General features: G+C 40.8%; 1 protein-coding gene and 1 long non-coding RNA gene across 5 annotated transcripts in view; one reads left to right on the plus strand and one right to left on the minus strand.

The window, feature by feature from the left end:
• The first annotated feature begins 39 nt into the window (after positions 1-39).
• On the plus strand, positions 40-13,724 carry LOC311583625. Its single transcript, XR_014774612.1, has 3 exons — positions 40-519; positions 12,523-12,672; positions 13,607-13,724. It is a non-coding gene; the product is annotated as an uncharacterized lncRNA (long non-coding RNA).
• Positions 13,095-26,905, minus strand: part of LOC311583624 (bifunctional heparan sulfate N-deacetylase/N-sulfotransferase 3) — a 153,905-nt gene continuing 140,094 nt past the window's right edge. For 3 of the 4 annotated variants that reach the window (XM_084757386.1, XM_084757387.1, XM_084757389.1), the window contains 2 exons: positions 17,679-17,781; positions 13,939-15,606 (listed from right to left, as the gene is read on the minus strand). In XM_084757386.1, the coding sequence (XP_084613512.1) occupies positions 15,487-15,606; positions 17,679-17,781 (223 nt within the window). In that variant the 3' untranslated portion in view covers positions 13,939-15,486. Of the gene's footprint in view, positions 15,607-17,678; positions 17,782-26,905 lie in introns of all 4 variants that reach the window. The other variant, XM_084757388.1, reaches the window with a different exon arrangement.

Genomic DNA, 26,905 nt, shown 5'->3' on the forward strand with positions numbered 1-26,905 from the left:
CCCCCCCCACCCCGTCCCCCCCAATCCAAAATTCTCGCGTAGTCTCAAATATCGTTGCTGGTGCGCCTGTCGCGCACAGATTGGCTACCTTCTTTTCCGCTGTTTGGATTCCAAGTCAAACTTCTACACGGCAGCCTCCAGTCACATCACTTCCGATAGCTCCCGGGGAGCTGTCTCCCCGCACCTCCGCTCTCCCCGGAGCTGGTGTTTCCGCTTGTGCCCCTCGGCCTGACCCCACCTCCCCCCAACCCCCCCCCCCCCCCAGACTGGGTTTGATCTTTTACCGTTGCGCGACACAGCGCACCGAAAGTTTCCTCGATCCCAGAGGCACGGACAACGTAAGGCACTGCGAGCGTCGGTGGACGCCTCCGGGTCTCCTTTTCCGGCAGGAGGAACGCGCATGTCACCTCCCGGGTGCAGCCTGTCAAAATCGCTTTGGCCACACACTTAGGAAGAGATGACTCTTAGACAAATGCCCATTACACCACCCCCGCCTTGTCACCCACCCCCTTCACTCCGGTAAGAGACGGACGAGAGGAGAGGGTCCCCGGGAAGCTTTTAGCGAAGGACTTTTGAGGCGGCAGTTGTTGAAGGAGACAAGTTGCTTTTCACCGTGAGATCACTACGTGCGTGGAAAGGCTTAGTTAGACCAACACTGCTGGAGTCGGAATGAACAAACGTAGAGGAGACACGTTTGCATCTCAAGGTCCTAGAGGTCTTTGTAAGGCTCGCCACGTTCGCCGATTCTCATTTTACTTAACATATCGCTAACAAACCGAAAGGACTGGTTAATAACAAGGCGTACGCAAACAAACCAGGGCGCTTTGCCCAAACACACTTCACTTAGATTCTAGGTGATTAGCTAAGGGTGCCGTAACTAACTGTATTCGTCCTCCGGAGCTGGAAAGTCCGAGATGAGTCTTCTTTCTCTGGCCTGTAGATGGTAGTCTGCATCCTGCCATGGGTTTTTCTTTCGTGCCTGTCTGCACCTGTCAGGTTTGACGAAGGTCTAGTTTAATAACCTAATTCCAAATACTGCCACATTCAGAGAGTCGGGGTTAAGACATCAACATACATTTTGGGAGCACAATTTGTTATAGAGCCATCCGTTTATGCTAAAAACATGTCTTACTGAGTAACATGTTCATATCTCTCTCTGGTCTAGTTCCTCAAAGTCTGACCAGGAGAAGCAATCCATTGTTAGGGATGCATGCAAAGTGACAGCGGAGAAGTGACCATTGGGGGCAGTAATACACAGGCTATTTGGGTGTCTTTTAAATAGCAGCAGGGGGAATGGAATAGTTTGGAAAATTCTGAGGAGGTATGCTATAGAGTACAAGAGAAATGGGCCTATGCCTGGAGAAGCAGGTGAAAGCAAGAGCACTGAGTACGAGAATGAAGGTTTTTCTGTGTGAAACATATGGTGGAGATGGAAAACCGACGATGCTGGAGAGTGTAAGCGACCTAGATCCAGTGCACAAAGGCTGGAGTGAGCATTAGGCAGTGGTTCTCAACCTCTGGGTCATGACCCACATAGTGGTTGCGTTATCAGAAATCCTGCACATCAGATATTTACATTACTCATAATTCATAACAGAAAAGTTTCAGTTATGAGGTAGCAATGAAATAATTTCATGTTTGGGGGCAGCATAACTTGAGGGACTGCTTGATAGGATTGTCGCCTTGGGTTGAGAACCACTGGCCTAAGGAGCAGATGGTGTTTGACCATTAGAAGTGATGATGCAAACTTTTGAATGTACTTTTCTATTAATTTGAAAAGTTTTTATTTCAGGGAAATAGGAACAGCACCAGCCTGGCATGGTGGTGCACACTTAATCCCAGTGTTCTGGGAGGCAGTTGTATATCAATGAGTTCGAGGCCAGGCTGGACTACAAAGAGTCCAGGACAGCCAAGGCTACACAGAGGAAACTCTGTCTCAAAAAACAGAAACAAACAAACAAACAAACAAACAGGAAGGAAGGATAGAAGGATGGAAGGCAGGCTACCAACTTCTAGATAGGATCAGGGAGACTTGGAGATTTGTCAGGAAAGGACAGAATATAATTAGAAAATAATGTCAATAGATTTAAAGATGTAGCAGGATTCTTGGATTCAGCGGGAGTTTATTTGAATTATCGGAACGAATTTAAATTCAAGTCTAGCCTGACTGTGCATTTTCTCCACAGCATGGTCAGCTGCACAGGTTCAAGTGTGCAGCTGCCGGGGTGGAGTTATGAAGAAGGTAAGTGAGAGGAGGGCTTCCTACACTGAAGACCCATATCGATTATATCGATTTCTTATGGGATTGAAGGCAGTCAGGAAGGGATGCGATGAGATGGCAGCACCGACAAAGCTGGAGGTGACAGTGTGTCAGAAGAATTTGGGACCAGGTTTACCAAGACATCAACAACATTAACTGCACCTTTTATGGTCTTTCCATAATAACTAGAATTGCTCAGGTGGTCTGAGAAGAAATTAGCTGCACCTTTTTAAGAATTAACTCGCTTGTTTAATTCTGCTTACATATCCGTGAGATGGGCTATACACATGTGCAATTAAATAGTTAATGCCTTAAAGGCTTCATTTTATTTTCCTCTCTACCATTTCCATATGACTTGTGAGGCCTTTTTTTTTTTTCTTTTGGCTACATTCATGTGTGAAAAAAATACTATTTAGGTAGCCTTAATATAGCACATTAAATGGAAGATCTTATTTATTGGAATGTTTGTGCAATTTGCTTAATGCTCTCATATCAGGCATATTAAAATCATCTGGAAATTTAACAGTCACTTGTTAAGATTCTGCTGCTTTTCTTTGCTCATCACAATATATATTATAAATGCTTCAAGAAGGGAGACATTTAGTCCATCTACAAGTCCCCTGAGCCCCTGAGAGGGGAGACATTTAGTCCATCCACAAGTCCCCCGAGCCCCTGTTCCTATGGAACATGAAGAACTATGTAGAATAATGAGATGAGCACTGATGCTGACGTAAAACTTGATGAAATGAAATGTCAATTTTACATAGCCACTAGGTGGTGCTATTATCCTATTATTCGGTAATAAATTTAAACCCTTAGAAAAATGGAATTAGACCCCTTCATTTATTATTGTACTTGAATTTATTGATGTAATCTATTGTGAATAATGACACAAAAATGTCAGAATTCCTAATGGCTCTGCCAGATTGTCCGCTGGACTCTTTTTTTTTGATTACAAAAAGTGAGTGAGTTTTGAAAATGGTGACTTTTGAAAATCTTGATTAGAAAGCAAGAACTGCAGAGCATGTCCTACAAATAGAACTGAATTACAACAGACCTTTCTTTCGTGAGATTTTATTTTATTTTTTATTATGTGTATATTTGCGTTTGCATGTGGGTTCCGTGTATATGAGTGCAGAGGCCAGAAGGGAGCTTCCGATTCCCTACAGGTAGTTGTAAACTGCCTGAAAAGGATGTTGGGAACAAAGTCAGGTCCATTGCAAGAACAGCAAGCACTTCTATGCATTGTGTATTAGAGCAGCTTAGAGGCTGTGGTCCAGCTAGTCCGCCAATGGCTGTCTACCAATGGAAGATCCGAGAATCCAGCAGTTGTTCAGTATATGCAGTATATGCCAGATTCCCTAGGATGCAAGCTCTGATGATAGCCAAAGGATGGATGTGCCACTGAGGAGGAGAGCAAATCGGCCAAGAGAGAGCAAGCTTCCTTATGCCCTTTATAGAAACTGCCAGCAGAAGGTGTGGCCCCAAATGAAAGGTGGATCTTCCCACCTCGAAGGATCTAGAGTAAACATATATGTTCCTGCCTCACAGATCTGGACTAGAAGTGTGTCTTCCCACTTCAAGTGATTTAATTAAGAAAAAAAATCCCTCACAGGTGTGCCCAGCTAGAATTTTAGTTAATTCCAGATGGTGCCAAGTTGATTACCAAGAATGGCCACCACACACATTAAGTTGACAAGCAGCAGTTTTAATTCACCTCATATTCTCTGAAGTATTTAAGGTATTTTAATAGGTATGTCTAAATGGACTACCACTGAAGTGCAGTTTCTGCCTGGTCCACTAGAGGGCACAGAAGAGGCCTATTCATCTTGCCGTACCAGGGCTGTTTGTATGTTGTGATACTCCTTGTTCCAGTGAGAAAGCCAGGATGATAGAAATGACAAAAATCTGCACATAGCATGCATAAATAGGACATTATATTTCAGAACAATCGACAGTTCTTGATTTGGCCAAATCTATCCTGTATCTCTGCCAAAAATTTACCCTCTCACTAAGGGAATGCATTTTCCAAATTTTAGAATGGAATTAATTTCATAGAAAATGCCATCCGTGGCCTTGATTCCTATTACCCAATATTTATAATTAGAACAGATGGTTACTGTTTTGAATTAGAAAATTAAATTTCATTTTCATTTTCTTTTTTTCTCCCCTCTTTGAAACCAAGGATTATACTGATTAATTTGTTTTATTTCTTAAATTAAATTTATCTATCTATCTGTCTATCTATCTATCTATCTATCTATCTATCTATCTATCTATCTATCTATCTATCTATCTGACATGGTCTCCTGTATCCCAGGATAGCTTGAACTTGTTGAGTAATTGAGGCTGACCTTGAACTTCTGAATTTCTGTTTCTCCTCAGTCTCCCAAGTACTGAGATAAGAGTCATGGGTCTCTTTGTTGTCTGTGTCACCCTGGTCATCGAGCCCAGGGCTTCATACATGCTAGAGAAGCACTCTACCAGCTCCAGTCCTTAGAAAACCTTAACATTCCTTTTTACTAAAGTAAGAGAAAGACTTTGGATGGGGTATAAGAATACTTCATTTATATGAGGCTTAGTACAGTTTTTTTTTGTCTCAGAAATTTTATAGAAAACCAAGTAGAATTAGAATTAGTGTTGGAAATAACGTATGCATTTTTGTATTCCTCTAGTTAAAAACCTTTCATCTGCATGCTAATTTATGTAAAAAAAAGTAGTAAAGAATAGAATTCAGAAAGACCCTGAATTCAGGACTCACATTTCATAAGAATGAGTACGAATTTAAGAATTCAGATAAAAAAAATTCTTTTTAAAGTACTAAACAAAACAGAGCTGTATGAGTAAGCAGATTACATGATGGAAAGGACCTGCCCATAATGGTTACTTACTGTGCCTGTGGCTGTAGTCGGAGGTTGTAGCTAATGCTTACTGAGTGCTGTTGTGTTCACAAACTCATCTAATTCCTATAAGAATCAGATGAGGGATGGAGAGATGGCTCAGCACTTAAGAGGGTGCTTGCTGCTCAATTATGAGGACCAGAGTTCACATTCCAATACTCACATAACAAGGCAGGTATCCTGCAAATGCCTGTAACTCTCTCAAAACTCTCTCCACAGGGCTTGCTAAACACACAGGTGTGCAAGTCCCACAAGCAAACACACACAAATAAGATAAATCTTTTTAAAAAAGAGAGAATTGTATGAGAGGTCCAAAATTGTATGAGAGATCAAAAATCTGTCTCAACTGAAGCCACATGTCAGGGCTTTGCTATAAGTCCCTAGGCATCCCTGTAGTCACGTGCCATCCCCTGGAATCCTCACCATCCTCTATAGGCCCTAGAACCTGAATGCTGGCAATAGCCAGTTTCCTGTCAGCCACTAGGCACTGGTGTGATTGGAAGCCTAGGTAAACGACTTGCAATTTGAACAGGACACCATGATAGTTAATGTTGATTGTCAACTTCATAGACTTTCGAATGACCCTATGGACAACCTGGATATGCTTATGAGGGAGTTTTTAGACTGGCTTGACTGAGGAGGGAAAAACCTACCCTTGAAGCCCGTGTCACCATCCCATGATCTGGGATCTCAGACTGACCAGAAAGGGGACGTGAGGGAGCACCAGCATCTGCCTCCTTGCTTCCTGACCGCAGGTGCAGTGTGACCAACTGCCTCGTGCTCTTTTGGCTCTGTGCTCCCCGCCTTAAGGGACTGGACTGTGAGCCAGAAGAAATCCTTTGTTCTGTGAGTTCATTTTTTCAGGTGTTTTGTTACAGCAAGGACAAAGGTAACTGATCTTATCCCTTTGTTCAGTGAGGCGACCAAGGGATTGATTGGCGTTTGCTGGGCAAGGCTTGTAAGTCAGACTGGAAATCATTGTTATCTATGTACTGCAGCACGGTTCCTTGACTTAATTGAAACATTTTCAAGTGCGCAGCCAATATCTCTCTGAAGACCACAGGGGAGTTTTTGAATCCATGAAGGAACACGCCCTGCAGTATTGAAGAATGCTTTCTGATTTACGGTCTGCCCATTTGAAGGCGAAAAGTAACTGTGACTGACCATCAGGAGAAAGGCAAAAGCATCTTGTATTAAGGACAGTGAGCCATTTTCACTGTGCTGCTAATTCAAAAGAGTGCAAGGATTTGGTATTGTAGGGGCGATTGTCCTGGGTGATTTTTACTAACAGCTTGTAGGTATTGAACAAAAGAATATTTCCTAGGTAGCAGCCTTTTAAAAAACCTGGAAGAATAGGACCATTTTTAAGGAGACAGGAATGGCTGAGTCAAATTGCTTTTTAGAAATATATGAAACATGGTTTGGATTTGCTCAAGTGCCTGCAAGCTCCAAAAGCATTGCTTTGCTTAAGGTGAGCCTTGTTTTAAATGACTTTTGCAGGCAGTATTTTAGCTTTTCCTCTAGTCCCTGGGCCCATACATGGGAGTTGACAATTCGGGGGTTTCGGAGTTCACAGCTGCTGATGAAGGGTCTGCTCGGGTAGCACTTTTACCTGCATATGCTTTTCTCAGGGAAGAACATCTCTCCCTAGTGATGGAACATTCAGTACAAACTAAGCTGAGTCAGGTGAGCATTGCCCAGTGGCTGTGGGAAAGCCAGCCCTTGGGGCTTTCCTGATGTCCTGTAATGGGCATAGTCCATAAGAGGTTTTCATCATTGTCATTAAAACTGATGTTAGAGCTCCAGGGTCGACCAAAAAGCCTAAGGGTGTGTTTCCATTGTTTGCTGTATCCAGAGATCCTATGGGAAAAATAATGATTTGCGTGAAAGATTATGGAGTTCCTGGGCATGCGTGGTCTTCTGTAGGTGCCATCTGGTGCAGTTGCTGTTTGTCAGTCCAGTTCTTTTTTTTAAACAAAGGTTTATTTATTCATTATATGTATATGCACCATATTATCCTGCATGCTTTGATCCTGGAAGTCTGACTGGGATGATGAGGGAATGAAGAAAAGACAGACATACATAGTTGTGCTTACTCTGATGGAATAGCACTAACAGTGCACACAGAGAGTTACAGGTTTCTTACATACAGCTGGAGAAGGAGGGATTAGCTAGTCTTGGTAGGAGATCTTTAAAGGGCAGCCATCTCAGGTGCCAGTCATCTGGGTAGAGGAAGCTGCAGTTGCTAGTTTTTGCACACACTGGTCAATCGGTCATAGACTCTTGTACTTGGACTAGAGGACAGCTTTGCTGTGTCCCTGATCTCCACACGGAGGAAGACTGCAAATTCTCACGCGTCCTGTCTGAGGCGTTTATTGGGCCTTGTCAATAGTGCACGTTCACTTAGGGCTTTGATGGTTCCCCATGAGAGAGAGAGAGAGAGAGAGAGAGAGAGAGAGAGAGAGAGAGAGAGAGAGAGAGAGAGAGAGAGAGAGAGAAAGTGAGTGTGTGTGTGTGTGTGTGTGTGTGTGTGTGTGTGTACATGTGTGTGCTGGTGCCCATGGAGGTCAGAGGTGTCAGTTGGAATTACAGGCTCCAACTCAGTAGAGAGCTACCCGATGTAGGTGTTGGAACTTAACCTGGGTCGTTTGTAAGAACAGAAAGTGTTCTTAACTGCTGAGCTATCTCTCCAGCCCTATCAAGCAGGCTGGTTTTTTTTTTTTTGTACGTACTATTACAGTTTTATTAGAAATGTTAGACATCAGGATCAGCCAAATGAAGACACATAGGGTGAGCTCTGACAGGGTCCCACAGGTGGAACTTGTATGCCCTCTTCCTGTGGGATCGAGATGTACCATTTTTGGCACAGCACCCTGCTTCCTGCTCAGGACGTCCTTTCAGCCTCATAATAGAGTTTTCTTGTTGTTGCTTAGATTCGATGGTTTGGGGGCAAATGTTTTCCACAGCCTATTCTCACTAAAATCATGGGGCTCTGCGGGTTTTGTATTTCCAACTTTGGATATTTTGGATAAAGATGGTGGGCTGTTCAGCCTTTTAGTGTCCATCGTTTGAGAGAGATTCGTGACAACAGCCTCAGTTCTCTGTAGCTCTCAATTCTGGCTCACTTTGCCACTCAGGACTCCCGTGCAGAAGCAGCAGTGAGGCAGTGGTCAATGATGATCGTCCTTGATCAGGACTGCTTAATTGAGCACGTCCCTTGTCCCCATCTTACCTGCACTTCAATTCTTTCTCTATTCCAACCCAAACTTCATGTCACCACCCTAAAGATGAGCTTGGATGTCACCGAACACTTTTACCGGTTTACTTGCCAGGGGTGACCACATGAATAAATCTCTACAACTTACCATCCCCCTCCTCCCCCCCTTTTTTTTTCCCAAGACAGGTTTCTCTATGTGACTGGCTTTCCAGACCAGGCTGGCCTCGAACTCACAGTGATCTGCCTGCCTCTGCCTCCATGAGTGCTGGGGTTACCGGCATGTGCCACCAAGCCTGGCTAACTTAAGTTTCTTTAATTGATATATTAGGATGGGTGGCAGAGTTGAGACTATGGGTACCATGGGAGTTCATCTTTCACCTTAAAGTCTCTAGTAACAGTTGAAACTTTTAGTAAATTTTAGGGTTAGAATGTTGTCACCAAATACAGGAAAGAAAATGAGTCTTCTGTGGTCCAACTGTATAAGCCAAGCACAACTTTGCTATTTTAGTTGTTGACTGAACAGAATACTTTTGGCAGCAGAAATGTAGGCATCAGCCATTTCCTTTACTTAATGGATTCTCTCATAACGAGGAAACTTAATGTTGAGAGTTCCGTGTAAAACCTGTCATGAGGCTGGTGTGCTTTGGAAATTCCTCTAGTTTCTCAATTTGATCTACTGCAGTATAAAGTGTGGAAAACACATTCTTCCCAACAGTCTTGGGGACTTGAAACCACCGTGAGGTTTTATCAGTGAAATCTGCTTTTCTTCTTTGAACGGTACAGTTTGGTAACTATATGATGCCTCATGTTATTGGTCAGCGTGGGTGGGACTCAGGATGTTCAGATATCTGGTTGCTATGGTTTCCTGGGTGTGGCACATCAGTAAACTGAAAGCATCCAGTTCCTGTGGAGGAAGGTTGAATGGCCTCTGCCCAGCTGCATGGGCTAGAAGCTGATCTGTTCTGGGTGCTTTACTTCCAACCAGACTGAAATCTACACCACTGCCTGGCTGCCTCTCAAGGCTTGAATGAATTTTTTTTTTATGGCTCTTGTGTGTAGTGTGTGTGTGTGTGTGTGTGTGTGTGTGTGTGTGTGTGTGTGTGTACACGCGCGCATAGAGACCAGAGAAAAATATTGGGAATCTTCCTCAGTAGCTTTCCACATTATTTTTAAGACAAGATCTCCCACTGAACTTGGAGCACATTAATTTTGCTTGACTGGTTGGCCAATGAGCTCCGCGGATCCTCCTATCTCTGCCTTCTCCAGCACTAGCCTCACAAAGAGCATTGCCGCCCCTCACTTTTGTGTGGGTGCTAGAGCTTGAACTTAGATCCTCATGCTTGCTGGCAGGTGTCTACTGACTGAGTCATTTTCTCACCCTCTCTTCTATAGCTTCTTATATAAAATTATAAAAGTAAACATGTATATGTAAATATAACTATTCTATATATCTCTATGTGTCTATCTATTTTGTGTTATCAACACAAGCAACAAAGCAAAACAAGAAGCAACCCACAACTCTCACTTCAAAGGGGGAGATAGTTTATTCTGAAGCCACATGTGGGTGCATATGGCCTGGGAATACAGACTGAGGCTACTTGGAATTCCATGCTCTATTATGGTAATAGAACAAAGAAAGTCAGAAATCAAGGCATTTGTAAAAATACACTAGTGGAAACATTAAGTAGGTGGTTGTGGGAAAGTGAGATCTCAGCTGTAGGCGTCAAATATCATCCGATGACACTCTTAACCTTTTGCTTGGCAGAAGCCAGGCTTTTGTTAATGCATTCCAAAAGGATTTTTTTTTTTTACCAGTTAAGTCATAGGATGTTAGGTCAGACACAGAAGTGGGCAAGGAATGCCTGTTAGGGGGTCAAATGCAACCCCGGATAATTGTAATTAGGTTCTGGGTCAACAATACTCCACCTTCTCTATAACCAGTGAAACTTTACCCACCCATCAACCTTACAGAGAGTCAGTGGAAAGTGCAGTTCCTTTCTGAGAACTCCTGATGCCCATGTGCTATTTCTTTGGGGAATCCTAACATAATAGTAAGCAAAATATTTGATGGGTTTCACAGGTGAATGTCTTTTTTTTATTATTGATATTGTTCATGTTTCTTCCATCTCTAAGAAATCTGCCCAAGTAAGTTGTTGGCACGTAGCCAGTTCCAATGTTTGTAGCTAACAGATCTGTGTATTTGTTTTTTTTCTGGCATTAGACAAGGGAATAACAGAGCCTCAAAGATTGGGATAGTTGTAGTATTAATGGGCAAAATTGTTAGAGAAGGTTAAAATAACTTTAATATATGAAGGATTAAATGTATACGTTTGACTTTAACATTGATGAAGAATGCTGAATATATAGAGGATTCTCATGCACAAAACTCAGAACACATGGAAGGAACCAATGGTTGGACTAGGAAGAAGTGGCTCCTCTTCTTGTTAGGTACATTGGGCTACAGATAGAAGACTTTATAAAGTACTCTGTCTATTTTTCCCAGAGATAGAATTAATGTTACACTGTATATATTTGGGTCCTTCAGAGAAACAGAACTTATATATATATATATAACATATATATGTATATATGTATATACATATATATTAAATATGTAATAAATATAATATAGTGAATACTATAACTATATATTATATTAGTTAGTTTTCTGTTGTTGTGATAAAATCCAAGAGCAAAAGCAACTTACAGAAGAAAGAGTTTATCTGGGCATCCAGTTCTGGAGAGTCCATATGGCGGGGGAGGCATAGCAGGAGGCAGCCAGAGAAGGAAGATGAGAGAACACATCTTAGCTACATACAGGAAGCAGAGAGCAAACTGCCCAGCTCTCAAACTCTCCAAGACTGTGCAAGTGTTGTGCTTCCTCCATTAAGTCTCTACCTCCTAAAGGTTCTGAAACCTCCTCAAACAGTGCCATCCAGTGGGGACCAAGTGCTCAAACACAGCCTATGGGAGCCATTTCTCCTTCTAATCACCATGGTGCACAGTAAAGGACTTACTTACCTGTTTGTATCTTCTAAGAAGTCCCTCTACTTACTGTCTGAACATAGAAGACTGCCGTAATTCATTCTGATGGTGAAACCTGAGAACCACAGGGTGGGGGTGGGGGCGGGGGCATTGATGTAAATCCCAGTCAGAAGGAAATAGGAGATGTTGTCATTTAGTCAGGGAGGCAAGCTGAGTTCCTGGTCTTTCTTTTGTTTAGGCCCTCAGTGGGGTCACCTACAATGTGGAGAACAGTCTACTTTCCTGAACCCCCTAAATCATATACTAGTCACTCTTCTAGAAAGGCCACTCAGACACCCCCAGAAATAATAGTTAATCTGGTTTGGTCAACTTCATGTAAAACTGACCACACTTTCCTTTGTCCTTACTACCCAAGGGCAAGTTCATGGTTTGCATGGATTGAGCCAGCCCCTGTTTAAAGTAAGTGAAAACACTGAACATCGAAACCAACTCAGGAAAACTGCTTGAGACTTGTCAACCACAGAGTGTGCATTTCCTGTACAAAGATTGCTAACTGTTTGGGTTAGCTACACAATGATGTAGAGGCGGGGACAAAGACAGGAAGAACCTGTGAGGTTCTGTTGGCTAACCCCTAAGAGTTAAAAACACAAACACTGTTGGATTGTTAACATCAGAGCCAGCTACATGTCAATGACCTATTTAGAAAGATCTCCTAGACAAGAATTATAAAAAGTGTTCACAAGTGAAAAGGGAAGTCCCTCACCATATTCTATTAATTTTTTGTTTGTTTGATTTTCAAGACAGGGTTTCTCTGTGTAGCCTGGCAGGCCTGGACTCGCTTTGTAGACCAGGCTGGACTCGAACTCACAGCAATCTGCCTGCCTCTGCCTCCTGAGTGCTGGGATTAAAGGCGTGCGCCACCACGCCCAGCCCCTCACCATATTTTAATCAAGTCTTTCATTACTATATCAATTAGGATTCTTCTGAGGAAAACACACACACACACACACACACACACACACACACACACACACACACACACACACAGGAACTTATGGAGAATTCAGATATAAAATGTAATTTGAAATAAAAAAAAAATGAGTGTCCCTGGTTTTAGTGCCCCTTCATTAATGACTCACTGCTTACACATGTGTTTCCAGGCTGTGGTCCTGATTTTCCTAAAGCACGCTAGTACTGGTATTTTAAACTACGAATACGAATGGGTGTCTTCACTGCCCATCACTGTCTGGTCCTGGAATAGACATGACCTAGGATGATGGAAAGAAGATCGTGAATCAACTGTACCCCAGGTAATACTAATTACCTGAGCAGGGCTGTGATGTGAGAGAAACTGGTGTCTTGAAGAGAAATAGAACCAAGCAGAGGAGGTTTGTGGAGAATGGGGAGACGTGTCTAACTCTCTCCTAGTTTTGGGTTCTTTTGCCAAGATCGTTCTCTAGATTTTTATAAAAGGGATTGGTTCACACCTTATGAAATGCTACAGAGAGAAAAGGGCTGAGGAGTGGCTTGGAAGCTGCAGCTCTGTTTTATTAGAATTAAGATAAAGCCACAGCAAGCAAAAAATGAGAACCCAAATTCCTCGTTGCCTACTAAGCTTTTCAGTTACCCCTCCATGTGAAATCATAATGGCGTGCCTTTGAACTCTTGATCCAGTCCCACGTCCAGCAAAACAAATATGCACTCGTTACCTAAAATCACCAGGCCCAACATATTCATTTTCTTATCAGAGTTTATTGTTATACATATGAGGTATCATGCCACTTTTAGAATTATTTGGAGGGCTTTATTTTTAAACCCAGAGAAAACAATGTTCCCAGTCATTTTCATTCAATGTGAATGACAAGAATATTATAGCTATAAACATTGAAATAACCATTTCATTTCTTCCTGAGGAAGCCCCATATTATAGGTAATGAAAAAAGGGAATCCTATACAAAGCCAGTTTGAAACCCCATCCCTCTTATTCTTTTCTCATGGATTTCTGTTGCTTTCAGGATAGCATAATAGCCAGCTGGGGTTCATCAAGTGAAACGTGTGAGTGTCCTTTAGAATTTGGAGCTGTCTCTTTGACATGCCTAGTGGTCCAAACGCTTTCAAAGGGCTGCCGGTCTACACTGCTTCTGACATGTACTTGTGAGTGAGCAGGTCTCGGTACCTTCTCTCTCTCTTTTTCTGATTCATTATAAGGCTATTTTTTTTTTCTTTTTGCCATTTATTCTACAGACACTGTCTATCTATACATTAAAGGATGTCAGTAGCCAATTTATCTGGAGGTCCAAATGTGGAGACGTGTGTCAGCTTATTTCTTCACGCGCTTCATGAGCGGACAATGATGTCACCAGTGAGAAGGTAGCAGCCAGAGCTGCGGCATCACAGGACCCCCTTGAGCCAATGCTCTTAAGCTAATGGACACAGAAGGGAGAGGTGATTGTCCTGCTGGGCTTGGCAGTAAGAGGGAAGACCGATTTCATCGCATGTTGATTTTGCTTCTCAGTCAGGGTTCTTAAAATGTGGTTGTTTAGCCAACTCTTTCTGGTAACTGCTTTTTTTAAAAAAAATCACTGTATTCTTTGAGCAATAAAACATGGAAAAAACTTTAAATGGACAAATCGATAATTGTGATGTGTATACGGAAATAAGTAGTGAGTTGCGGCATTTCACTCTTGGTTTTTTTTAACTGGTAAATAACTGCAAAAGTACAGTTTTATGAACGGCAATGACAGTCAAAATTTTTTAGGCTGTTGTCTTTCTTGCATATCTTTTAAACATACCTTGCCGAGTACTTTATAGGAGCTGGTGCAGTCACAGCAGGGGATGTACTACTTATATTTACATATGTGTCAATTACAATACAAAGTTTTGCATATATTAACACAGGGAAATATGATCTACTGCACTCTTGGTTTGAATCCTTGACTCACCATATGTCTAATGAGCCACACCCATCTTCTTACTTCCTGGGCTTGTCCCTGTATATCGTCTATACACTTGACTATGCTGTGGTGTTGGGCAAAGATGTGCAAGATATGTGAGATATTCTCAAATGTGGGACTTTACCTGCTGCTCCACCTCGTAGCATAAGGATCACTTCAAATATTAGATTGTTTGTATATTAGTCTATTTTCACATAAGTCTGTCTATTATACAATTTCCTTTGGGATTACCTGGAAAAAAACACCATTTTTTTTCAATAATTTAAATCTGAGTACTTTAAAAAGCACCTCAAGAAACTGTCCTCAGTTGTTAGTTAGTAGTTTGTTCAGTAGCTGCTCTGCACATTTAAAGGTCACGCTGTCTCAGAGAGGATGCTTCCTGCAGACTCCGCATGCATTTCTGTCCAGCTGGAGGTGGCTGAAATAAAGCGGCAGCTTACAGAAGTAAGCACACGCATTCTCGATGTGTCTTTAGATGCTCACCAGATCGCTCTCTTAGAGGATTTAGTCAAAACTCTTCCATTATCATTCACTACTGTGTTTCTGTTTACAATACAGAGCTACAACCAGTGCACTGAACTATGGGAAAGGAGAACCACCTCCTTTGCTTCTCTTTGGTGGAACACAGCCCGTACATTACTTTCCAGTCTCTGCTCTCACACAATCATGGCCTATGCTGGCAGCATTTTTCATGTCTTGGGAATTTTACATCGTGATGTTTATCGTCTTACAGGATACTTCACAGAATCAAATAAGAAAGCATTTTACAGTCAAACAGTGGTCCAGAAATCTATAGAAATACAACTTTAGTTGATATACAAAATTGTAAATATTACTATGAAATGGAAAAGGTCTGTGTCAGTGTTTTTTGTTTTGTTTTGTTTTGACATTTACGTGGGTTGCTGTTGAGTTCCACAGGAGTACAGAGTAGTCCACTGTCACTCATCAGATATGGGTTAAGGGGAAAGCCACAGGCCTGGGTGCTTCTTAAAGACACTTTTTAAAGGCCCCCCTTTCCCCCCAACCATCCACATGCCAGCACATGGAAGAGCCTTGCTTGATTTTCTTGATGAAGAGGTATGCACTTGGCAGCGTTTTTGGTTGCTTCTCTGAGCTCTGGAGGAGGTGTGTGTGCCTGTACACGGGTGGGTTTGTGTTGTCTCCTCCGTGCTATCTCACCTTCTGCAGCTCCTGTCTCAGCCACGAGGGCAGAGGCTGCCCCAGCCTGTGCAGCAGCTTGGAGAGCTCCACGTTGTGGTCACGGTAGTAGCCTGACAGAAACGCTCTGCTCTGAGTGCAACAGGGGAGAGAAACACGTTTTATTTTACTAAAATGCACTTCCTGCATGCTGACTCTGCTGAAATAAGTACCTCGCGCTCTAGATGCGGGGCAAGATTTGCATGAAGCACTTGGCCTGTGTTGACCGCACTACTGCATTCTGTCTGGAGTCTGCAGTAGGAGAGGTGCCTGCCTCAGTTGCAAAGCTTGCTACTACCATCAGGCTACATGCTTGCGTTCCTTCCCCTCTGTGGAGCCTCTCATTTGGAGACAATTTGCACAAAGCTCTATTCCTTTAAGTATACTCAGTATGCATTTACAGAATGACTTTGTTTACATCTGTAGACAATGTCCTGAAAAGCTGAGTTTTGCTTGTTTATCTAGACAACACTGGTTTTATACAGTATCTCAGTTTTGTCTACATTAGAGCAGATTGAGATAAAATGCTAAGATATAGTTTAGTGTCTTCTAATAACTATATATAGAAAAGGCTTTGATGTAAAAATTAATACATTATATATTTTCATTGAGACAATGGAGAAATTACCTCTTAGCATCCTGTAGTGTGATCTGACTGCACAGTGATCTGGTGGTGCATTTTGATAGTCATGCAAACAGAATTAGAATTCTTACAGTGCAATTTATTTATGAAAACAATAGGTTCCTCTCTTCCCTAAGCCTTCTGTACAGACTTTGACTGTCACCTGACTGAGGTCCTGTTTCTCAGACTGGCACAATGAATGGTCCTCCAAACCTCGAAGGATAAAAATTCGTTAAATAAATACAGATTACTGAGAAATTCTACTTCAGGAATGTCAGTTAACATATTAAACGCTGTAAGAAAAACTCTCAAATATTTAAATTTCTGAGTTCTAAACAGTTATAATAATCAATTTACATCCTTATAGTCAAAGTATATGCTATATATACTAAGAGTAAATATTAGTGTATGCAAAATAAGCATAAAGGAAAGATACAGGGTACAAGAAGTACGAAAATGAGACCATGTCATCATTTCAGGCAGAATAAACAAAATACTGGGTAACAATGTGCACGTGTCTGTCTCTCAATGCCTGGATTACATGCTGCTGTGCTAGAAAATTGGGAGATATGTTAATTATCTTGTTCTACTAGCATATTAACAGTTTGAAGCTTATTTTATTATATTAACAGTTAACATTATAATCCATGGTCCAAAGAATTGGTTGACATTGAAAACAAAACATTTTTTCAATTTCTGGTTGATATATTTCCTGTCTTGGTTTGCTGACATTTTTAGTATTGTAATTTCTGTGCAGCTATCATTCTTCTGGAGACCTTACCCGTTTTTCAGATTTCTAATCATAGATTCTATTTTCCTCCATTCTAACAAGACAGATATTAATTATGTAAATGAAAAATCAAAACAACCAACCTAGATCTATGGAAATACAAATACTACTTTTAATTTTTAATTAAAATGTGACCTTACTGCATTTTATGTATTTGTGTGGTGTGTGTGTGTGTGTGTGTGTGTGTGTGTGTGTGTGTGTGTGTGTGTGTGTGCACGTGCCATGGCACAAGGGAGGATGTCAGAGGAGAGCCCACAGCACCCAGATTTCCCTTTCCACCACGTGTGTCATGGATGATAGGAACATTTAGCTGTTTAGCCCTCTCCCCCACCCTTAATTCTTTTTTTAAAAGTAATTTTATTATCTTAATACCATTGCCCTTCTTTGAAATAATGTATTTTATATTTTATTGTTTTTCATTTTAATTATTTTACAGCTTTCATAATCTTCTATAATGAAATATAGTAATTTTCAACCTTGTCCTCCTCCCCCTCCCTCCTCCAGCAGGACAAGTCAAGCTTGTTAGGTGGTGATAGGGTCATTCATCCTGTAGCCACAGATAAAAGGCTCTGGCTCCACAGGACGCCTTCCTACAGGGAGGACAAAACTCTGTAAAACAAAGTGGGCAATGAAAGCAGGAGGGGACCCACCAACTTTCAATTTGCATAAAGCTGAATTTTGTTCTTAACTGATAATCAATAATTATTATTATTTCTCACTTCTGTATTTTATATTTTCTGGTTCCAAACTTACATCGGAATCCATTGGTGGGTATTTTCTCCCTTTGCTCTTCCCAAGGCATTTTGTTTTTCCTTCTTCCAATAGCTGACACCAGAAGCCTTTATGGGAATCAAATCTAAAAGTAGGAAAAATGATCAAATTAATAAAAAGTATTTATTAAGCAGTATATAAGCTACAATGACCAGCTATCAATCCATAGCCAGTGAAATGGGAGTGTTTTTATTTTTCCATACAACCTCTTATATAAAGTCTTCTGGCACACACTTCCTAATTTGCAGCCCATCTGTCATATTTGTGAGTTTGCCAGGTTCTTAATAGAACAATTTCCAGAAGATTTCCTATTAATAGATTTGTTTTTCAGCAGTAGGGGCCCACCTTCACCTCCTAAAAGGCAACCAATACTTTTGTACTGCAGAGTGTTAAAATTTGAATTCTCTAGCAATAATCCACCAAAGTTATGATTAGTAATCTTTTTAAGTTTTCTTATGAGGTTAGAACTAAAGCAAAAATGCCTATAAATCATTTTTTTTGCCATAATTACATAAGCAATGCTAAATTTACATTTTAACTTACATCACGATTTAGTTGATTTTTTTTCTCATTTGGGTCTTTGTTATAGCTCTTTAGGAAGTAATAGCATAGTGTTTTGTTTTGTGAATACTCACTAAATATAAGATAGATAATGGGGCTGGGTGTGGTAGCACATGCCTTTAATTTGAGTACTCAGAAGATAGAGCCAGGACAATTTTCTATGAGTTCAAGGTTAACCTGGTCTACAATGTGAATTCTAGGACAGCCAGAGCTACACAGTGAGGCTATCTCAAATCTCTCTCTCTGTCTCTGTCTCTCTGTCTCTCTCTCTGTCTCTCTCTGTCTCTGTCTCTGTCTCTGTCTCTGTCTCTCTCTCTCTCTCTCTCTCTCTCTCTCTCTCTCTCTCTCTCTCACACACACACACACACACATACACACACACACGTTCTAAAATTGAGAAACGGGCTTTAAAAATGTTTTATCATTTAATTATTTAATTAATTTATTCAGATTACATCTCAATTGTTTCCCCCTCACTTGTATCCACCTGCTCCACTCTCCCTCCCGCTTTCATCCTATTCCCCTTCCCTAGGTCTATGACCGAGGGGACCTCCTCCCCCATTATACGGTCATAGGCTATCTATCAAGTCTCATCTTGGTAACTTGCTTATCCTTTCTCTGAGTGCCAAGAAATGGCCAAGGCCTAGTTTCTGTGAGCTACATGTTTTCTCAGCTTTTTGCTCAATTCAAGTCTAGGCTTCCTGATTCTATACTCAAGACCCAATCTTTCCCATGGGTACTTGTGTTATTTGTTGTAAGCAAAGCAGTGATTTCCACACTGAGATGTAAACTGTCAATGTGGAAGCAACAGCAGTGCTAATTCCTTCTTGCTTTTCAGTGATTTGACTGCCATAGTTTTTTCTCCACTAGAGAGAATTATTTAGAATTACATTTCCTTTGGTGTTCTGTGTACACTACTCAGAATTCTACTTTTAGGAGTTTGCCTAACATCAGCCTATGAACAAATTTAGAAAATTAAAATGTTTAAATTATATGTTTAAATTATAATAAAATTTAAATAAAACATCTAAATTATAATGTTGATGTACCTAAGAATAAAATTAAGAAAAAACCAGCTGGGTGGTGGTGGCACATGCCTTTAATCCCAGCACTTGGGAGATAGAGTCAAGTGGATCTCCATGAGTTCAAGGCCAGCCTGCTCTACAGAGTGAATTCCAGGACATCCAGGGCTGTTAGACAGAAAAACCCTCTTTGGAAACAAAACAAAACCAAATAAAATGAACAAAAACCATGTGTAAGATCTCTACCACTAAAAAATACAAAAACACAGAAGGCCTAACCAAATGGGTGTTCTACCACATCCACAGAGAAGATTAGATACTTAAAATTGGCTGGCTCCAACATAGCATACAGATTCATGTGATTCCAATTAAAACTTGACTAGACCCTGCTATTTTTCTTTTGCAGAAATGGAAAATGACTTTGAAATATATGTGAAAATATAAGGGACCAAATAAGCTAAAATAGTTAAAAAAGTTTGAAAAAGAGAGCCAAGCTGGAGATCCTATACTGTGTAATCTCAAGGCCTCCTGAGTGCTGTCTAACTGGACATAAGATCCGCTCAGTGGTGCTAAAGCTACATCTGGTAATGTAAACCTAGTCAACTTACCCATTGGCTAGAGAGGTCATAGATCCTAGAGAAGAACTCACTACTGCCATTTGCCTAAATTAGGGTAATTTCTATCTGTATTCTAAATAGCCTCATACCTGTGGATAAGTGGAACCTTTATTCTTCATAAGAGAAACCATTACAGAAATCCACAACTGGTCAAAACTCAAAGAATGAATGCACTCCCCCAAGGGTAGTGGCAACATCTGCAACACAACCCATAAGGCTAAGGGGGCAGAAAGACAGTAAGGAGACCTGGATGCCTGTGGCTTGATAGTGTCCCCTAGACAGGACAGGGAAAATGTATCTCTCAACAGTATGATTGTCTGAAGACCTGATGACGACAATACCAGTCGACATGCCAACATGGACAAGGGACCGTTCACAGTGCCCTATCCTCACATGAAGAGCTACAGCTGATCAGTGACTACTAAGAGAAGAAGAATCATTTTCCTCTCAGGACAGCTCCTACATAGGTTGTAGAATCCTAATGGACACATTTACATACAAGCAATGCTAAGTCAAATTGGTATGTTTTGTGTGTGTGTGTGTGTGTGTGTGTGTGTGTGTGTGTGTGTGTGTATAATGAATTTGGGGAGCACAGGAGGAGTTTGAGGAGGAGGGAGGAGCAAGAGTGATGTAGATGCAGTTCTCATCTATACAGTTCTCAACACGCACACACATGTACATATGTATATCCCCCTCAGGAACAGTCATAGGGGAAGGGAATAAGGGGAAAAAATGGGAGGGTGGGAAGAATGGGAGGATACAAGGGATGGGATAACCATTGAGATGTAACAAGAATAAATTAATAAAAAAAATAAAAAATAAAAAAGAATGCCACAATAAATAAATAAAAATAAAATAAAATATAAAAAAATAAAAATTGAGTAAAAATTTGAAAATGATATGACCAGAGAATGAGTATAAAATTGGTTATCAGGAGAACAGAAAGTTAAAAATAAAATAGCACTCACACATGTAAATGATGGAATTTACAGTCCCAAGCGAAATGATGCTACAGGAATGGGGCCAACAGCAGCACCACAGCCACACTGCCAGCTTCTTTTAAATTTGACAACATACTAGTATATGATTTACTTGAAGGTATATTTATTCAGTAAAAATAAGCCATGCATTCATGCAAAAAACTTTGCATAAATGTTCATAGTAGCTTTGATCATAACTGAAAAAAAGAAGGAAACAGCACCCGTGTTCGTTGATTGACAGAAAAAATAAATACTCCATGACAAAGGTAGACAGATAGTTTATAGGTGCGAGAGCCTGAAGCAATCTCAAAAGCAAAATAAAGGGTCTTGAGATGGCACAGCAGGTAAAGGCGTGGCTGCACAAGCCTGGGGATCTGAGTTTGATGCCCAGAACCCATGTAAAGATGGAAGGAAGAACAGACTTCTCTTAGTTTCATTCTGACGTCCCTTAACCCTGTGGCATGTCCTCGTACACACATACATTGTGCACACACATAACAAATTAAAAAAAAAAAAGAAAGAAAAATAGATTTTCTTTCAGTTATTTGGTGAAAGAAAGTTGGTCAGGTTTCTAATAGAAGGCATCATACTCGGCTTTACTGAGGGGAAAATACGTGTGTGTGTGTGTGTGTGTGTGTGTGTGTGTGTGTGTGTGTGTGTGTGTGTGTGTGTAACTGGTGCCTAGGCCAGTATGTACATGTTCAAGTTAGCAATATGAGTGTAGACGATGAGGAAAAGCCATTGTGTCTGTTTTCTAAGTGGCCTGAGGATTCATTGGCTTTGACTGCTCACATAAACCAGTAGAAACAGAAGATGAAGGTCAGTGAAGGTCCTTGTAAGGCTGAGGACATAGTATTATTTTGGAGCCTGAAGAAAAGGTTTGACAGAAGATGGAGAAAGGTGTCTCCACATCTATTTTAAAAAGCAGTCGTGGTCTTTGCGCCAAGAATAACCTCGGTACCATAGTGTCTGGAGGGGACACGGAAGAAAATCCGCCTTTCTAATGTAAGCACTGGCAGCTGTTTTACACCAGGGTCCCTCCTTCCAAGGATTTCAGGAAACAAGCCTTTTGAAGAAGTGTAATATACTGCTTAGTGTTTGACCTTGTGGTTGTCCCACAGTGGAGTTAAAAATACCCCATCATTGTGTCCCCTTAGTCTTGTATATGATAATTACTAATAAATGTGAAGAGTAAATTTAGAGAGGATAAAAATGCTTGTAAAATTGTAAAGAAAATTGCATGGGGACATGTGGAAATAGTAAAGGAGACTTGGTTTTAGGGGAAGATGCTCCAAGGAGAATGGCAGTCTTTCACCTTTTGGTATTAGTGAAAACATCACCTTCAATGACTGGATGATAGAAAGAATTCAGCGGACACTTAGAAAGGGTATCTGAAACCCCTTCAAACTGCAATCACATTTCTATGAGAAACCGAAGAAGATGCATTTGTAAAATCTAAACACCATAAATTATGTTATGAGCACAGGACAAGCACAGAATACATTCTTAACCTTTTCAAGGTATAATTTAAACATCACAATACCTGCATGCTATTATGTGTAAAATCCAATGACAGTAAAATTATTACAGCTTTAGAATATTTTTGTCACCTCACCAAAAACCAAACCATGATCAGCCAATCCTTGATTTCAATCTATTTTATTTCTTCTTGAGACAGTATCTTGCTGTGTAGTTCAGGATAATCTGATGTACACAGTACAGGCCAGGCTGATCTTACACTCACAGCAGTCCTCCTGCCTCAGCTTCCAAGTGTTTCAGTTATGGGTGTATGCTACACACCTTGGTCTAACTTTATCATTTATTGGTATTTCCTTTTTTTTCCTGGCATGGATATGACACATTAATCCACTTACCAGGTAATAGGCATTTGTACTGTGTCTCGGTTTTACATATAATAATGCTTCTATGAATATTTACTCTCAAGTTTTTAATTGACTTAAGCTTTTACTTATCTTGAGATAGATTCCTACAAGTGAAGCTGGGCTACTGGTGAGATTGTGTTATTTTCTAAGAAGCTACAAAAATACTTGCCAAAGGGCTTGCATATTATGCCAGTATACAGAACATTTAGAAGTTTCCCTTATTCTTGCCAACATTCACATTATATTTTGGGCCCATGGCCATTTGGTTTGTCTTTTGAAGAAGAGCTATTCTTTGGCACTGAGTGGTATCTCAATCCATATCTGTTTCTGGGTACATATTTATGTGGAAAGTGACATTTAAAAAATCTCTTGACCACATTCCAGAGCAGGCAAAATTCCCAGGAGTAGTAGAGTAACATAAACTGGACTTTATGGAAGTTAACTAAAGAACAAAAGAAAGAAAGGAAGGAAGGAAGGAAGGAAGCAAGAAAACAAGCTAACTCAAAGTTTAGCGGGCAGGGAGGTGAAGGTAGATGTGAAAGAAGTGGGAAGAAAAGGGTAAATATGATCAAATACATGACATAAAAGTCTCAAAGAATGAATTAAAAAAACACCTCATTTTAAGATTCCAGATTTTTAACTATGAGTTTTTTATATTGTATACAACTTATAAATTTTCATGCTGTGTGCACATGTATGAAGGTCAGAGGACAAACTGTGGCAGTTGACTCTTTCTTTCCAGGACGAGAGATCTAGAGATCAAACTCAGGGTGTTAGGCTTTGGGGCAAGAGCTCTCCCCACTGAGAAATCTCCCTGGCTCAGACTCAAGTAAATATTTCCATTAGATAAGAGGCACAGCATTGGTTTTCTCTGATTCAAATATTCTGGACTAATGGGAAGAGCTTAAATATGGGAAATATATATCCAAAGACAATTGAGTTTGCATTTTGCTTTCTCAACTCACTTACTGGGTAACTTTTGGCATATCTTTTCTTTGCTTTAGTCTTTACATCTAAAAACAAAACGGAACTAATTAGGAACACATATAAACAGAGAGTCCTCAAAAGTGGAAACATAAATGGCTGAAAAACACTTAAAGAGATGTTCAACATCCTTAGTTATCAGGAAAATCTAAATCAAAACTATTTTGAAATTTCATCTTATGCCAGTCAGAATGGCCAAGACCAAAAACCAAACAAATACAAAAACAAATAGCTTATGCTGTCAAGGAGGTGGGGTAAGAGGAACACACATCCATTGCTCATGGGAATGCAAACTTGTACACCCACTACGAAAAATGGTGGGGCAACTTCTCAGGAAGCTAGGAATAGCTCTACTTCAAACCCAACTATGCCACCCTTGAGCATATGCCCAAAGAACTTCCACACCCTTCTACAGAGACATTAGCTCAACCACTTTCATTGTTTCCCTATTCACAATAGTAAGAAATTGGAAGTAGTTTAGATGCTCATCAACAGATGAATGGGTACAGAAATTGTGGTAAGTTATGTGATAGAATATTACTTAGTTATTAAAAGATGAAATCATTAAGCTCACAGGCAAATGGATGGAGACAGAAGAAAATCATCCTGAGTGAGGTAACGCAGACCCCCAAAAGGCAAATATGGTATGTATTCATTTATACGTAGCTGTTAGCTGTTATGTCTTCGACAAGCAGGCTACCATCCAAATAGCCACAGAGGTTAGGTATAGAGTAAGGGACTAGGTGAGAGGGAAGATCTCTCTATGAAAGGGAAACAGAACAGTTCTGCATGGATAGGACAGGGGATGGACTGGAATGGGAGGGTTAAACAGGGAGGGGGAAGGGAGGAAACCTAGGAAGGACAGTGAAGGGCCATTTAAGGGGCTGTATTAAAACATACTACAGTAGGAATATAAATAGAATCACAAAAAAAAAAAATGGGGAGACAAAACCGCAACTAGACATCTCTCACCACCAAACAGACCCTCCAATGCCAGGAATGGATTCCATCTATTTGAATTGTTGGCCAAAGGGGCCCCATGGGAACCTCCAAATAACCCAGACAATTGTCAAAGCTATTGGCTGCCCTTCACAGACTGATGGTAAGGCTCTATTACTGAGGACAACACCTACACAATCCATTAAACACAAAGAAGTAGAGCAGGTGCCTACTCAGAGCCCTCACCCCTACAGGCTAGTGTTCATGGTCCTGAAAGTTACTCTGCATGCCACCAGAAGAGAAAGGTAACTCTAAGCCAACTATGGAGTCTTCAATCTACAGAGGTGATCTGGCTGCAGGATGTGCTGGTGCATTAGTGGCACAAAAGTTGTGGGAGTAACCAACCACTATTTGATTGAACTTAAAGCCCACTCCATGAGAAGGAACAAGTGCCTGCCACTGCTTATATGGCCAAGAGAATAGATAGGCCTAGGGGAAAACCAAACACCACTGTTGTGCTAAAGAAATGTAGCAATAAAATGGCTCCTAGATTATATATAATGTCTTGGCCAGCAATCATCAGAGAAGCTTCCTTCTGCAATAGATGCGAAACCAATACACAGACTCACAACTGGGAAAAGTGAAGAGGATAAGAGACCTCAGAACACTCAGGGTGTGCACAGGTCTTAAGCCAGATGGCGTCTAAGTGCTGAGAGGGAAAGTGGACACAAGCCTGCATCTGTAACCTAGAAGCCATCTCCACTTGACAACTGCTCACAAAGGAAAAATTAGTTTTCTCCCATGGAGGGTTCCTGCGTATTCAAAGCACACTTATGGCAAGCCTCATGCCCAAAAAGTGACCAGCAGAAGAAGGAACTCAATAGTACCTTTGAGTTTTGTGAATATAAGTGCTTCTGTGCCTAGCTATACATTTCTTGTGCTTTTTTCCTTTGGCTCATTTTAAAAAATTAAAAATTTATTATAACTTATTCAGATTACATCCCGATTGTTATCCCCTTGTTTGCACCTTCCCATTTCCCACCCTCTCTTCCTCTTTCTCTCCCCTAGACCTCTGACAGAAGGGGACCTTCTCCCCCACCATATGACCACAGCCTGTCAGGTCTCATCCTGATAGCCTGCATCCCCTTCCTCTGTGTGCCTGCCAGGCCTCCCCACCAAGGGGAAGTGATTGAATTAGGGGCATCAGAATTCATGTCAGAGGCAGTTGCCACCCCTCCCATAACCATGGAGAATGAGCTGTCCATTGGCTAGATCTGAACAGGGGCCTAGGTTCACTGCATGCATTGTCCTTGGTTGATGCAACAGTTTGTGCAGTTTCCCCCTGGGTCCAGATCTGCTGGGCTTTGGCTCTTTTCCCCCATATTTATTTGACTACTTTTTCCTGTCCAAGTTTGTTTTTATTTTGTATTATTACCTATTTATTTATTTATTTATTTATTTATTTATTTATCTATTTATTTATAGATGCATGCTTGTTTTCTAATAAGAGTGAATAGAAAAGGGTGTATACTTAGGTGGGTAGGAAGTGGGACAGAATCTGGGAGGAGCAAGAGGAAGAAAAACTCTAACTTGAATATATTATATGAAAAAAGTCTATTCTCAATAAAAAGAGATAGCAACTGAGAGCCCCAACCACATAGTGTTCTTATGACGATATATGTGAATGTGTGTCTACATATAAGGTACCCAGTAAATAAGTGTGTGTTTGTATACTACATGAATATTTATGAATTCATCATAACCAATTGGTGTGGGCTTTCTGTTTTCTTGCCAACACTCAGCGTTTTCCAGGTGCTCTCTTGTAGATATCCAGGAAACCAACAGATTAAAGTTCCTATCACAACTACTTTTTGGCAGCTTTAAAATGGCAGATTTTACTTAGTCTTATCAACAGTGATTTGGGAGGCACTTCCCGACCAATATTAACTTGACTGCAATTTAAGTGATACTAGAAGTTTTTCTGAATTGCCAAGAGGGCTCCAAATTCCCTAGTCAAGCCTCACCCAGGAGACACAACAAAGAAAAAGATAAGCACAGACTACTATGTCAGTCCCTCGGCCTCACATTCTCAGTGCCACTGTTGACATTTCCAAAGTGCATTAGTATTAAATTTTCATTCAACACAATCTGGTTTCATTAATCTGAACAAGTATGCCCCGACTGAGGGATGCGCTGCAGGCTTAGTGTTCTGAAACATCTGCT

Source organism: Acomys minous, assembly GCF_964271855.1.
Source record: "Acomys minous genome assembly, chromosome: 14".
Lineage (NCBI taxonomy): Eukaryota > Metazoa > Chordata > Mammalia > Rodentia > Muridae > Acomys > Acomys minous.